At 40.7% G+C, this 15864-nt stretch overlaps 1 protein-coding gene across 2 annotated transcripts in view; it reads right to left on the bottom strand.

The window, feature by feature from the left end:
- Positions 1–2469: 2469 nt before the first annotated feature.
- Specc1 (sperm antigen with calponin homology and coiled-coil domains 1) overlaps positions 2470–15864 on the bottom strand; it is a 150223-nt gene continuing 136828 nt past the window's right edge. For both annotated transcript variants that reach the window (XM_023719361.1, XM_023719362.1), the window contains 2 exons: positions 15034–15093; positions 2470–6307 (listed from right to left, as the gene is read on the bottom strand). In XM_023719361.1, the coding sequence (XP_023575129.1) occupies positions 6218–6307; positions 15034–15093 (150 nt within the window). In that variant the 3' untranslated portion in view covers positions 2470–6217. The remainder of the gene's footprint in view (positions 6308–15033; positions 15094–15864) is intronic.

Below are 15864 nucleotides of genomic sequence, written 5' to 3'. Positions count from 1 at the left end.
AAAAAAAAAAAAAAATAAATAAATAAAAAATAAAAAATAAAAAGAGTAGGGATGTGTGGTTATCAGACTGTAACTGTCCCTGTTTGAACACTGCTGTGTATAAGACATAGGATGTGCATACTATCAAAAGCCTATGCTTTTTTTTTGTGCCAGTGATCAAACTCAGGGCCTCGCGTTTGCTAGGCAGGTGCTCATACTGCTGAGCTATCCACCCAGCCCCTATGCTGGCTTTGACATATCTGGGGATAAAATCAACAAAAGATGTACCAAGGAAGTAGAACCTCAAGCACATCTAGAGCAAGCTAGCTTGAGAGAGGCTGCTGCGGGTGGATGTGTTGTTTAGGGAAATAAATGTCATCTTCTCCCCATCTCTCATGGTGAACTAACTCTGAATTTTGCAAATTCTGTGATTTTCCAAAGATATCTTCACCTGTTAGGGTAGAATGAAATTGGCCGTTTCTGAAATCAAATCAAAGAGCTTCTATAGTCAAGTAGAGAACATGGCCTCTGAAAGCATTGTTCTCCAGTGAGAGCAAAACGGAAAGCAAACATTGTCAGAAATTCTTAGATCCTTGATCGTTTTTCCCTGTAGACTCATTAATACCATCTGCCAATAAGATACTCCCAAAGTCTCATGGCTGAACAAGGGGAAAATAGTGTAGGAGACTGGAAATAGAATTATCCCTAGCACAAGAACTTCTATTTTTCTCCTGAACAGTATGAAAGTATTTCAGATTTTTTCTTCTCTAACATTAAAATAATTTTCAATAAAACATTAAATCTAGTTGGTAAGGTTGTCAATTTGGAAGCTATTAGGGAACTGCTGGTTTTTAGGCTATTTTGCCAGAGGACCTTGTCATGCTGGCTTTTCTGATGGGAACTCACCTTTCCTCATCATTGGAAGGGCTCGGGACCTCACCGTTACTGATGATGGCTGTGTACTTTTCAGGGAGCTCTGGTTCTTACCGTAAGTGTTGCTTCCTGGCTCCAGTGCAGCCCCCTCAGCCTGCTAGCACAGGTCCTTCACCCTGCTGGCACAGACTCTCTAGCTTCCCCCACTGACCTTCGGGCCTCTCCAGGACAGACCTATAAGGCTGGCCTGCATGAGATAATGCTGAGGGCTCTAGGCCTCCAGATGGACTTGTGGGACACACCGTTATGAGCTCTAGGTCTGCCGCTAGACTCAATGCAGGACATCATCATGAGATCCAGACCTCAGATGGGTTATTTGCTCTTTAGTGTGTGGACAGATTTCCTGCACTTTTTATATATGATTTTTTGGGTGACTATTAGAAATAATCTTACAAAATGTGCCCTGTATTATTTCCCCTTGTAAACCCTAAAACATAACAAATGATAAATACAGGACAACTCACAAATGCTATGACCCTGGCCATTTATAAAATTCTGTGTGTGTGTGTGTGTGTGTGTGTGCCCGTGCGCATGCCTGAATAGCCCAAGATGGGGCAGGCCATCAGATGTCAAGTGAAGAAGACCTGCTATCTCTACACAGTGTTTCCTGCCACAGCCTGAAAGGATAGTGAGCTGCTGTTCTGGGTCAGTGTGAGATGAGCCCTTATCAGAGTCCGTGCTCTCAGGAGAAAAAGGCTGGGGCATGGAGGTTCCTGGGAGAAGCAGAGTCTGAGGGGTGGGGAAGGGAGAGGCACCTTCTCCTGTCTTGTGGGCTGGGCTGCTGGCCTAAGACACTATGCTGAGTGGTCTTTTGCAGGTGATGTTTGAAGAATATACTGGCTGTCATTTAACATTTATCTTCACTCTGCTTCTTCAGTCTTCAGCCCAGGGTCTCAGGTGGCATCCGGTCACATGTGGTGTGCACGTGTACAGCTTGGCAACATCCAGCAGGCGTCATGAAGGGGGATCTTCCCTAGAGGCTGTTGCCACAGTAAGGCAGCTATGGACAGAGAAGACACAGCAGCTGGACCCCAGCCCTTGTGGTAAACTTGGTAAGGTGGGCAAGCGATAAGAGACGCACGTACACACAATGCTGGCTTGAAAGCAGCGCGGCACTTGAGAAATGTTAATAATGCCATTAAAAGTCATCATCAGACAAACAAAATATATTTATTAGAAATATTACAGCCATACAGCTTTATATTTTTATGTTAATAGTTAAATACATCTATGTCTGCATGTCATATCCTGACAGTGCTTGGTGCAGTCTAGTGTGCTCTTTATAGAAAGGAGGCCACAGATGTACCAAATGCATTCAACTAATGTAGTTAAAATTAGTGAGCTACTCAGGATGTTACAGATTCAGCAAAACTCCAACTGGGGTCAGAAGACTGAAACACCCAGTGAACTCGGGCAAAGACATCTTTACCTGTTAGGGTAGAATGAAATGTACATAATAAAAGTACTATTTTTTTTTTTTTGCCTTTTTGAGACAGGGTTTCTTTATGCAGTTTAGGCTGGCCTTGATCTCACTTTGTAGCCCAAGCTGGCCTCAAACTCACAGGGATCCTCCTACCTCAGCCTCCTGAGTGCTGGGATTAGAGGCATGCGCCATCACACCTGCTGAAAGCACTTTCTTAAAAGGCTGTGAGACTGTATAGTTTACTGCATGTCACTGGTAGGCATCTCAAAATGGCACTGGAACTGTGGCATGGTGAGAACTAACTGCGGATGTGGCCACAGGATGATTTGACACAGCTGCCCCTTCATAGGGAATGGGGAGGGCAGAGAATGAGGCTCAGCTGACATTAGTGGGTGGCAGGAAAGAGCTCATGGCAGATAGCTGTTAAGTGTTAGATGGCTAATCGTTTGGAACTTTTTTTTTTTTTTTTGAGATGAGATCTTACTATGTTGCCCAGGCTGTCCCAAATTCCTGGGCTCAAGTGATTCTCCTGCCTCAGCCTCCTGAGTAGCTACACCTACAGATGTGTGATACCAGGTTCCACAGGACATGTTGTTCACTCACAGCATTTAATTTGGAAGATCCCTACAAAACCCACAAACAACAACTGAACACAGAACAGAAGTCCAACATTGTTTTTGATGTGAGAAAAAGGACAAGGGAGAGAGAAGCTCCTCAGAGAACTGCTGCTCAGAATGCCCTACTCATCAGTCAGCAAGATGTGATCCATGAAACAACTCACTGCAACTCATCTCTCCTCAAATCCTAACTCCTCTGGATCTTCCATCTCACAGCTGTTTTTATATAAATATTATATATTAAAAATGTATCTACACAACCACCAAATAATTTTACTAAGTACCAGCAGAACAGAAAAGGGAAGACACAGCTTTATGGCCTTTGAAAACCTCAGGACAGACACCTGGGAACAGTACAATTAATTCAGTAGAAGTAAAGGAAACAAGTAGTACAGTACTTTGTTTTTTTAGTTACCAATTTTTCACATTCATTTTTGTGCTCTGAGCACTCCCCAGATCCCACACCTCCAAGGTCAGCTGGCTGGCACCTCTCCTCAGGGATCTGGTGGTACTGGGAGCCTGGCTCTCTACCTGCTCCTGTCAGCCCCACACCAGATCCTCTCACAACGCCTGTTTCTGTGAATGGGGCACAACATTCCCCTTCAACGTCTCCTGGCAAGGAGAATGGCAGCCAAGCAGCCTCCTTGAGTCACAAGAACAAAACTGTGCATGGCTTTTTGTTGATATGACATTTCCTTCCTTCCTTTTCAACCTGAAGTGAGTAGGGTACAGATAAGGAGGGCTGGGTTTGGCCAGTCACTGGCAATGTGGGTTTGTACTGGAAAGGAGTGGGAACATGAGGGAAACCATCTGTCCAGCACAGAGAGCACTATTCCCACAGCTCCATCTAGATCCTTTGTATGTCACCACTGAAATCAAGCATCAACCAAGCTAAAAACCCCTCAGGAAATCCCAAGATTTTGCTGCCTCACTCACACAAAGCCCTAGGGCAATGGTGATGAACCTCTGTCCTATGGCACATACATTACTGTTTTTAAGACAAAAGATGTTAATGTATGTTTTTGCTTTTTCTTTTCTAAACTAAAACCCCAGTATTCTGGTTTAATTGCAGTTGGCACTTTGTAATAAGTGGGCTTGGGGTTGTGGTTTGGACACTTAGTGTCTAAAAGGTTTGCCATTGCTGCCTAGAGTAATTCCAGTTTAAACACAAGCATTGGTTGATTAACCCAGCAGCTTGGGACAGTACTCCTGGGCAAAGCTGAAGCTTAGAGACAGTGAAGATACAGCATCAGTTATGTCAACAAAAGACAGGCACAGGAAGCGACACAGGTAACACTCTTTTGGATACATTCATCAGGAAGGAACAAGCTACACTTGTTCCAACTGAGCGTTGGTTTCTATTTGAAAATTAGGGAGCCAGTTACGTAATACTGGTCCCAAAAGAGCTGCTCAGGAGCTCCTGCTGCTCCTCTAGTACCACAAGACTGCCCAGGAGAGGGGCGGCCTCCTGTGTGGCTATGTGTATGCGTCCCAGAGAACTCTGAACATGTATGAACAGTAGAGTACATCTGGCTCCTGGTCCAGATACTAGGACTCACCTGATTGGGCAGGTCTCGTGGGGGTGTGGGGGTGTGTTTGGAAGCTCCCCAGGGGATTTAGACATTGAGCCATAGCTGAAAACTACAGAAATAGCTGGGAGACTGAGGTTCTAGCCTTGTACTAGTTGAGGCAGCTTGAGAATCAGGGCTGGCCTGCCCAGCAGGGTCCAGCTGCTATCTCTCAAAGAGCTAATCTGGAAAGGACAGAGCTCATGTAGCTCTCAGAACAAGGACTGAACCAGGCTCTGAACATGTGGCTCAGATCAGCAATCAGAGATTCACTTTAAATAAATTTTGGTAGTAACTGTAAGATCTATAGGACTTGTACACATGACCCTTTGTCAGACGGGCACAAACACACTGCTACTTGGTATTTAAACAGCAAGTGGTGGGCATTTACCTCCACTGCCTCTATAACTGGCATCCTCATCTGGTATAAATACATATTTCTTTGTTCAAGAAGAATACCAGGGAGCAAGGAGATAGACACCAGGGCCAAGCACTTTGGGGAGGATCCTGCTGTTACTAAGAGAAACTGGTTCAGTAATAACCACTGCTGTTAGGGAAAACTGTGTTCAGTTATAAATGAAGCCATCCTTGCCCATCCACTGGGGCTTCTTTTGGGGAGGGGCAAGGGTGATACAGTCCAAGGTTCTCACACAAATGAGTCTGGACAGAAGATGTTAAGTCTAGCAGGAGGGAGGCATTTTCTGCAGAACCTTCCAGAAAAGCAAAGATTCCCCAGCTTATAATCCAACTGCAAATGTGAAAGGCCAAATGAAGTACCCAAAACTAAATTTGTCCATAGCTGAAATATTTAGATTTGCTTTCTGCCCAGAATCCCAAGAGATACACATCCTTCACCTTTGCCAGGCTTCAACTGTGCAAATCAGTGTGGATCACCACAGACATAGGCCACTTCACACACACAAGTGGCCTTTGGTCAAGTTCTGCATGTGGAACAAATGTATATGGGCATGAATGGGGGTCTGAATAAGCAGGAGAAAAGTCACTGCAGACAGTTCCTATGCTTTCCCTTCTGGCTCACGAACTGCACAGTGCACGTTCTTCCTGCTACTGGCACCTCATGGGGACCCTTCGGCAACAAAGTTGGGGCTCCAAAAATGTAATCAAGTTCTAGATGTTAAAATTATTACCTAAAACCTGATTATATTTCCCCCAAATGGCAAGGCTAACGTGTTTCCAGACTGCTTTGAGTGAAAGATTTTTTGTGTTTTAGATTTTTTTGGGGAGAAGGGGAAGCAAGAACAAGTTTTATGAAGGAAAAGCTACATATTTTTTTTTTTGAAAAAGCAAAAGAAGACTAGCTTGTAGGTGCTGTTTGTCATGAATCTCAGTGCAGATTATGTATCAAGTCACCAAATGGGATTGGTGATATTGTCCTGGGTTCTCACAGAAATGAGCTTGGGCAGGGCATGTTGCTCAACAAGGAGAGAGGCAACTTCTTCAGAACCTTCCAGAAGAGCAAAAAGTCCCCAAAACTTATGTTCCAACTGCAATTGCATTTGAGACAGAGACATGATGGAACCCGGCTCTGCTTCTTATCTGAGTGTTGATCCACTTGGCTTGGGCCTTCCTTGGAAATCCACATGGCTGGGCAGTGGGCAGAGCTGGGTCACTGGACAGGGACCAGGTACTTCCAGGTCACACTGCAGGTGGCAGTGGCTGATCTCAGGCGCTTGGGTTTACGTCTCAAAATACTTGTAGATCTGGGCCACATACTGCATCACGCTCTGCCAGTCAGGTCGGTCTGTGTATAGCATCTCACTGAGCTCCTGTAGGGGAAGGGGACAGGTCACAAAGGAGACATCACAGGGTTTATCCTGCCTGGGAACATTCCGCTACACAGACAGAAGACGGAGGCAAACACAGGTGGTACAGGCTGTGCCAAATTAAAGAGAAAATGCTTTTCATCCTGTTTATTTGCGAGGCATTGTCCCTTTTAAAAGACACAGACATGATTGATCTCACCTTGTTTTTTCATCTTTATGACATTAAAAAAGTTTAAAAAAGGTTTTACATAGAGAGTCACCAGCAGAAAACTGTTCGTACTTTTCCAAATTAAATGTAAGTAAGTTGGCCCTGAATTTTCCAGGCTTCTGTCATGGGGGCACACTCTCGTTTCCCCTGATCTCTATGCTGTGCAATGCCTCACTGCTACCATGGTAGCGGCTGCACACTGTCTGAGGGAGCTGCTGTCCATCACTGATATGACACGTAGCTCACGTTCTCTTCGTCATCATTACAGACTTTCCTGTAAGCATCTCCTGGAGCCTTGCATTAGTCCCATAGGAGAAATTCCTAGGAATGAGGCCACCATACTCTGAACCTTATTTTACAGCACTATGTTACTATTTAATGTGTGATTTTTCTTTTGCTTATTCAGTAATTTTTTTTGCTACTTACTTATTTTTGGTTCTTAATTTTTCCTTTTTCTCTGCTAATTCTGCATAAGCCTGCACCAAACAAACATAAGATAGAGGCCAGAAACTGAGGGTTGGGCTCCCTGCAGAGCCCTTATTTAAGCATTTTGGAAACTGGAGCCACTGAACATCATGTTTAATAATTAACTCGGGGATTGAATTTGGACTCTTCTGTGGTCACAAGAGAACAGTAGCAGAGAACCCTGGCGGAAAGCCAGCAGAAATGCAGTGGAGTAACAGGGCTGCACTGAGCACATCTGTTCCTGGGCGGTGACACAACTAACGGAGGCTGTTAACAAGTCATTTATCCCCTGGTTCAACAATACCTGAAGACACATTTTACCCATTCTGCTTTGTGGTCATGCTAAAAATGATCAGCTTGTTACTATTCAAAGGTGGAGGGTAGTAAAGAAAAGGAGCAAGTAGAACACTATATACAGATATGTCTAGAAATAACATTAAAAGAAAAAACTCAAAACTGTTCCAGATTACAAGTAGCAAAAGTCTCTTTCCACCTACAACAATGTAGTAAGAGCCCTGTGCACAGACTGATATACAGCAAGCTAGAATTAGTACAAGATAGTTGCCAATGACATTAGGGAAAAAAAGTGATAAGAAGTAATAAAGACTGCGTATGCTTATTCAGAGGTAGCTAAATTCTGGGAAATTTAGAAAGGAAAGGGAAAAAAGACAACCTTAAAGTTCAAAAGAGACAGCAAACTTTCTATAGGGGAAGAGTGTGCCTTCAATCTCAGAATTTGGAAGTCTAAACAATATTCGTAGTTTTATACAGAGGACTTTATAATAGCAACAACTGAAGGGAAAATATTTTGGTACTTTAGTAACCTTTGAAAATTTTTGAATAATTCTGCACATTTCAGAGAAGAGTATGTTACATTAATAAAATCTTATAATGCACACCATTTGCTTGCCTAAGTAGTAATGACTTCCTTATGGCTTCAGTGGCAAATTTTACCAAATACTTAAGGAAAAATTAATATCACTCCTATTTAATTTCTTAAAAAAATAGGAGAAGAGGAAAGAAACATATCCCAATTCATCCAGCAGGGCACATCTGCTCAAACAGCAGAACTAGACAGAGAGGAGAAAATTACAGGTACATTTTATTTTATTTTTTTAAATTTATTTACTTGTGTGTGTGTGGCCAGCTCAGCCCACCAGGGGGCGGGGCTGGCTGGCATGTGGTGCCGGGGGATTGAACCACGGTCCCTGTGCTTTGCTAAGCTTGTTCTAAGTAGGTGCTTTAGACCACTGAGCCATCTCACCAGCCCCATAGATACATTTTAAAGATACAAAAAATTAACAAATTGTATAAGTATTAACAAGTTGAACCCTATAATCTATAAATGTATAATATATCATGATCAAGCTAGTTCAATATTTTTAAACCAATATGATCCATCATATTTATTAAAGAATAAAACCATACAATCAGATAATCAACAGATGAAGAAAAAAATATTGCACAAAATTTAAAAAAACTATTCATGAAAAAAACTAAGAATAGAACTTCTTTTACCTATAAAAGGAATATACAAAAGATTAATATCTGGTATCATATTTAATTGTAAAAGATGCTGTTTCCCTAAAATCAGGAATAAAGCAAAGATGTCTCTCACTTGTCCTATTCATGTTGGTACTGGAAGTTTTAGCTAATGCAATAAGGCATGTAAAAGAAACAAAAGGTACACAGGTTGAAAAGGAAGTAAAACTGCCTTCATCTGTAGATGACAGATTATCTAGGTAGAAAATCTCAGTGGGTCTACCAGCAAGTTTACTACGATCTCAGGATACAAAGTCATGGGGCTAGGGAGATGGCTCAGTAGAATAAATGCTTGCTTGGCAAGCGCAAGGGCCTGAGTTCAATCCCCAGTTCCGCAAACAAACAAATAACAACAAAAACGAAGTCAGCGTAGAAAATTCAATCATTTCCCTTATACCAGAAAAAAGCACCTGGAATTTAAAATAAAAACAATACCATTTACAATAGCACCAAAAAAATTCAAAGGTCTAAATCTAAGAAAATATGTGTAAAGTCTATAGGCAGAAAACTATAAATCATTGATGAATGAAATCAAAGATTTAAGTAAATGGAGATTAAATTTGCATTTATGGATTAGGAGACAGTATTGTTTGTCATTTCTTTGTTGTTTAATCTTTAGATAGACTGCATTCCAATGAAAATCCCAGTAAGTCTTTATTTTTTATAAATACTGACATATTCTAAAATGCACAGGCTGGTATATGGCTCAGTTGGGAGGTTATGGATACAGAATAAAAGAAATGAAGGGAGGGATAGTCACATCTTTTATGGGAATAGGTGAAGATTTTCAGGGAATTTGAATGCAACCTCTTTTCTCCTTCTGTAATTCTTTTTGGTGGTCATCAAGGCAATTATTAGTTCTCAGGGTACTGAAGGATTGTGTGTCTTTAGTACACAGATGGGACTGTAACATAAGACTGTCACCTTGTCTGGCAGACTCTTTGGCTGGGAGTGACTCTAATTCCCAACAGTTTTGTCTGGCTCACCTGAACAAGAATCTGTCCTGTAAGCATCTTGTCCCAGCCCAGATCCCAACATTACAAAAGTTCTAGGAAGATTGTCTCAGGGCCACTGGATCCCAGGTCCTTGATGAGGGAGGGGCCCTGAATTTATAGCAAATAAATCTCTCAATTTCTCAGAAGCAAGACTCTGAAGGCTGGGGTGGAGGTCTTACAGTGGCGGTTCCCTTTAACTTCCCAGGAGCAAGGCCCCCATGCAAGCATCCCGCCTTGATGGAAGATCCCACAGAAGATCCCACAGACCGCTTTCATTGCTGCTCAGTAGCTTTCTTATCATAAGAAATAGTTCTCCTATGGGTTTGGGACTGATCAGACATGCTCCATTGTGGTTGTAAAATCTGTTACCCATTTTTGACCTGAATCCTTTTTTTCTCTTGGTATTGTAGAACCAAGACTGAACACTGATTCAACAGTGACAGACTTTTATTCTCCGTAAAGAATAGAATGGGTAAAAAACTCTGCAAATATATTTCTCCCTTAACACATACTGTACTTCACAGCTTATACAAAAATTAATTAAAATAGATTGTAAATCTATAAGAAAAATGAAAAACTCTGAAGGTTCAAGAAATAAAATATAGCAGCAAATCTGCATGATTTTGGGTTGGGCAATGATTTTTCTTTTTGGTATTAGAAATTGAACTCAGGACCTCCAGGCGCTGTGCCACAGAGCAATTTATGTCCCCAGCCTCAATTTATTTAAAACTTTTTGTTTGTTTGTTTGTTTTTTTGAGACAAGGTCTCCTGATGCAGCTCAGGTTGGCCTTGAGCTCACTTTGTAACCCAGGCTGGTCTCCAACCTGCAATGATCCTACTGCCTCAGCCTCCTGAGTGCTGGGATTACAGGTATGTGCCACTATGCCCAGTTTTATTTATTTCAATTTTAACTTTAATTAGTACATTTTTGCCGTTCATAATGATCATTCCCCATTCGTCATGGGGAGTTGGTACATGTACATAATACATCTTAATTCTTGGGCAATGAGTATTTAAATACAACACTCTTTAAAAAACATACTTAAAAAAGAAAAAGCTGGATGTGGTGGCACATGCCTATAATCCCTGCATTTAGGAGAACTGGCAGGAGGATGGCCGTGAGTTTGAGGCCAGCCTGGGCTACATAGTGAGTTCAAAGCCTGAACTGCATAGTGAGACTCTGTCTCAAAAAAAAAAAAAAAAGAAAAGAAAAGAAAAAAAAAATATTCTATCACAATTTAAAACTACTTTCAGATCATTTCTAATGTTTCTTCCCCCTCCCCATCCCTTTTTACCATTTTGCATTCTCTTTAAAACAAAAAAAACAACTGCTTTGAGAGGTTGTGTGGTGACATACACCTATAAGCCCAGTACTCGGGAGGCTGAGTTAGGAGGATTGCTGCAAGTTCGAGACCAGCCTGGGCTACAAAGTGAGTTTAAGACCACTGTGAACTTCATAGCAAGACCCTCTCTCAAAAAGACAAAAACCAAAAACCCAAACAGAAAGCTGCTTTGAGAAAGAGACTGATATAAGGCCAGACATGGTAGTGCAGGCCTGTAATTCCAGCAATCAGGAAGCTGAGACAGGAGGATTACCATGAGTTTGAGGCCAGCATGGGCTACATAGTGAGTTCAAGACCAGCCTCAGCTACATACTAAGACTCTGAAAAATAAATAAATAAATAAATAAATAAATGAGACAAGTTACAGAATTTGAGAAAATATCTGAAATATTTGAAAATCATATATCTGATAAAGGATTTATATACAAAATATACAAGGAATCAAGGCAGTAAAGTGGGGTGGAGGCTGAGACAGAAGGATCCTTGTGAGTTCTTGAGACCAGCCTGGGCTACAAAGTGAGCCCAAGGCCAGCCTGAGCTTCATAGAGACCCTGTGTCAAAAAGTCAAAAAAAAAAAAAAAAAAAAAGGGCAGGAAATTTCTACTTTGCTGATGGTATAAACTAGTTGACCTACTCTCAAGCATCCCTAAATGCTTTTGAAATTAGTTATCATATTTGTCAGCAGCAACTCAACTGTCCTTCCAAACGAAACTGCTGGCTCTGCCAACCAGATCAAAAGATGATCTCACTCTTCTTCCCATCCCCAACTTCTAGAGGACAGTAGATGAAAATTAAGAAATATGGCAAGTTATGAGAGAAGCAAATGCTAACTGCAATATTAAGAAGCCAAAAACAGGGCTGTGTATATAGCTCAGTGGCACTAACACCTGCCTGGCAAGCGTAAGGTCCTCAGTTTGATTCCTGGTACCAAAAATAGAAAAAACCACTCTCTATATAATATAATCTACAAGTTCTCATGTCATGATCCTTATGTCAGCTCTGCTTAAGACTGGTTAGTATTTGTTCACTGTTTTGTTGTTTCCAAAGTGAGTGTAATGGTGCCTGCCTGGCAAGTAAGAGGTCCCGAGTTCGATTCTGAATCCCAAACCGCCGCCCCCCCAAAAAATCAAAGTGACTATAAATAAAATTCCTGTTTCTCAGCTATGGTCAGATGGGTAAGGCCTCTCTTCTTTTAAATTCTCAGCACATACATGATAGAAATGTTTATTTCATAAAGGCTTAACAGAATTTGAGTTTATTAAGATATTGCTTGTTTTTTTTTTTTTTTTTTCCTGGAACTGGGGATTGAACTCAGGCCCTTGCGCTTGCCAGGGAAGCACTTATTCCACTGAGCCATCTCCCCGGCACCCGATATTGCTTATTTTGTGTGTAACTGCATTTTAAAGTAAGAATTCAACTCTAATGGTTACTGTTTCTTTCTTAGTAAGTCTTGGAGAACTATTTATATTTAATATTTGAAGAAATATGTTGATTATTTCTCTAGGCAACTGTTCTGTTTCAAATTTATATGGATATAACATTTACAGTATGAAGATTTCTATGATAGTTGTACTTTTATGAGCTCACTATTTCAGCTTAGATTTTTCTCATCACTCATGTAATTGAACACTTTAAATATTTAGCAATCAGGCTGGGGGTGTAGCTCAGTAGTAGTTCACCTCCCATTTTTGAAGCTCTGGGTTCAAACCCCCAGCACTACAATCAATCAACAAATCAACCAATCCATCCATCCATCAGTCAAGTTGGCTGGCCATTCATGAACCACTTTTGTAAACTGTTCTAGACATTGATAATTTTCTACTAGGTTGTCTTTTTTTTTTTTCTTTTTTTGAGACAGGGACTCCCTATATAGTGTAGGCTGGCCTTGAACTCGCTTATGTAGCATAGGCTGGCTTCAAACTCATGATTCTCTTACTTTAAGCCGCCAGAGTGCTGGGATTATAGGTGTGTATCACCTCAACCAGCTTATATTGCCTGATTTTATCTATTATCTTAAGCTCTAAAACTAGCTGGTTAACCCAATAGCCATATCCAGCCTCTCTCCTTTGCATGCTTTACGTTAACAAAAGGTGAAAAATATGACATATTCACAGATGGGATAGTCATTTAGCAATCACTACCATTCAGCTATAAGAACCCTTGGAAGTTGTTTGCTTTCCTTATCAGAGGGCAAAGATGAAAGAGACTTGCTGGATTCCTTTCCTCTTCTTCCTGTCCAGGAAGTAATGGTTTGGGCTTGGCAGAAGTAATGGTTTGGGCTTGGCAAGCACATTCAACCACAGAGGAAGAAGTATGGGGTCAGAAAACCAACAGATTAAGGATCGTGGCAGGTAGAGAAGAGACATTTCACATCCTTGGTTACAACACTGAGTGGTGAGCCAGATCAATCTAGAACTACTTTTGGATGACTTACATACACACACACACACACACATGCATGCATGACACGCACACACACATCCCACTTTCCTATAGTTTCAGCTACTTGGGAGGCTGAGGTAGGGTGATTACAAGTTTGAGCAGGGGCCACTTACCAAGAACATGTCTCAACATAAAATGTAAAGAGGGCTGGAGATGTAGTTCAGTGGCAGAGTACCCTGGGGTTTGATCAGTTTGGCAACCTGTTTCATTGCCATTTTCATTACAGATTTTAATTTCTAGTACTTTTGATTACTTTTTCCATATTTCTCTTTTGTTTTTATTTTTTGAGACAGGGTCTCACTATGCAGTTCAAGCTGGTCTTGAGCTCAATTTGTAGCCCAGGCTGGTCTGGAACTCGCAATGATTCTCCAGCCTCAGCCTCCCGAGGGCTGGGATTACAGGGGTGCTCCATCACACTTGGCTTTTTGTATAGTAATATGTTCTTCTCTTATGGCTTCTATTTCTCCTTTTTATTCTTTAATATATTTAGGCATGGTTCATATGAAGTTTCTCTTTTTTAAAATTTTCATAGATAACCTTTAGGCTTGTAACTACTGGCTAACTCGACAATTTTCTTGAGTGTCTGTAACTTTGGCTTATGAACATCTCTTGTGGACCTTCTACTACTGGAAGTGTCCTGTATCAGTGAGTATGGGCTGTGGGTTCCAAGCAGCATAGATATAAATTTAGACTGCAAACGTCACCTGGCCCTCTTCTTACAGATTTTTACTTTTTGTCCACTGCCCCCAGAAAAAGTCCAAGGTAGAGACAAACTTATATTACTTCTTTGGATGTAGGTGTAATTTTAAAATTTTCTGTTTTCACTTAAAGTAACCTCATGTAATAAGCCTTGGTCTTTTGCAAGGTCTCACTACTAATACTCTGTTTCTGGGAGTGCAGGTGCTGTGTTTTGCTCCTGTGTGGGCACTGTATAAGCCCTATAGGCCATAGGTATGCCACCACCATTATTGGCCATCAGGGCCTATTAGGAATCTATTTATTTAGAACCTTATGCCACCATCTCCATTTCTACCCCAGGGGTGCCACAGTTTCTTAAGGCTCTGGTTTTTCCTTTCCTATTAAATTTCTACCTTTTTATTATTTATTGAGAGCTCAGCAATGTATTGACTTCCTCCTCCCCTGCTTTCATTTTTTAGAAGTCCTGGGGATTGAACCTGAGACCTTTGCAATGAACTATTTGCCTCTTTTTTTTTTTCATAATTTTATTGAGAGACAAATAGCAATAAGACAGTTTCAAATCAAATTGGTATGACAGTTTCAATAATTAACACATTGCATACTCTCTTCCTAGTGGTTATTTGCTGTTCAAGATGCATATATGATATCCTATTTACAAACATTATTAGAACAAATCCCTCTATTCATTAAGAGAATGTAACTATATATCTATCCTAACCATTTTGACTCTTCTTTTCTTGTACCAGGAATCAAATTCAGGACATTGTGCTTGCCAGGCAGGAGCTTAAGCTGACAACAATGTTTTAATGGTTATTTTGCTTACTGTATTGCTAGAACTGAAATTTATCCATAAAGAAGTCTAACTGAACATATATATGATCATACCAACTAGATAACTTTATATCAGGGATTATAAGTAACAGGTCTCCTGGAAATGGATTTTAGTGTTTTGTAAGAAAATGTTTTGTAGATGGCATAAATTTTTTTCATATGAGTAGAATAAAATACCAAGAAAATAGAGAACAGAAAACTTACCAGGCTGGGTTTGATGCCTACACTTTCCGCTGCTTCAAACGCCAACAAAAGATTCCTCTTCTAGGTTAAGAAGCAGAAAAACCACAATTATTCACTAAAAAGTCACTTTTACTAGGAAAGAACACCAACTGATAATTCCTTATAGATTTTCTACTACAGGAAGTCCCGGGTCTATGAACATTCGGGTCCCAAACTTTCACAGGTGTACTATATATATAAGACCTGGTCAGCTACGAATGAATTCAATTTATGAGCATTCTCCTGGAATGGAACTGGTTCATCAATCACAGACTTACTGTATTATAAAACCAGTAATATGTTAGTTAACTGCATGAACGATGGTCTCAGTTTAAGGAAAAAAAGATCCAAAGGCTGCAACTGTCACTGCAAATAACATTAGTGATTGACTTCTATCAGAGATCATTTATTATTTTTTTATTTTTGGATACAGAGCCTGCCTCAGGCTCCTCAGTGCTGGATTATAGGCATAAACCACCATGCTAGACTTCAAAGGTAAATTTTTGTTTCTCTGGTTATTTTTGGCTTTGCTAAGACTTATGACATCCACATTCTGTTGTGTAAGAAAGTGGTTGAATCATGGTGCTGTATCAAAAAACATTATCAAAGCCATATATATTATCCATATATATGCACATAGTTAAATACAGTAAAATGAAAAGCAGTTTTCCCCTCAATCTTGGTCCTTCTGAGAATCAGTTTTTAAGTTCTATTTCTTTTGGTGGTTACCTCAGTATTTCCATAATACACTAACACCACTATTTTTTTGGTACAAGGTTGGACTGGCCTTGAACTCACCATTTAGCCCAGGCT

The sequence above is a fragment of the Octodon degus genome, unplaced genomic scaffold (genome assembly GCF_000260255.1).
Source record: "Octodon degus isolate 3935 unplaced genomic scaffold, OctDeg1.0 scaffold00067, whole genome shotgun sequence".
In the NCBI taxonomy this organism is placed as follows: domain Eukaryota; kingdom Metazoa; phylum Chordata; class Mammalia; order Rodentia; family Octodontidae; genus Octodon; species Octodon degus.
The sequence above is the reverse complement of the archived record's forward strand: the minus strand, read 5'-3'. Positions and strand labels throughout refer to the sequence as shown.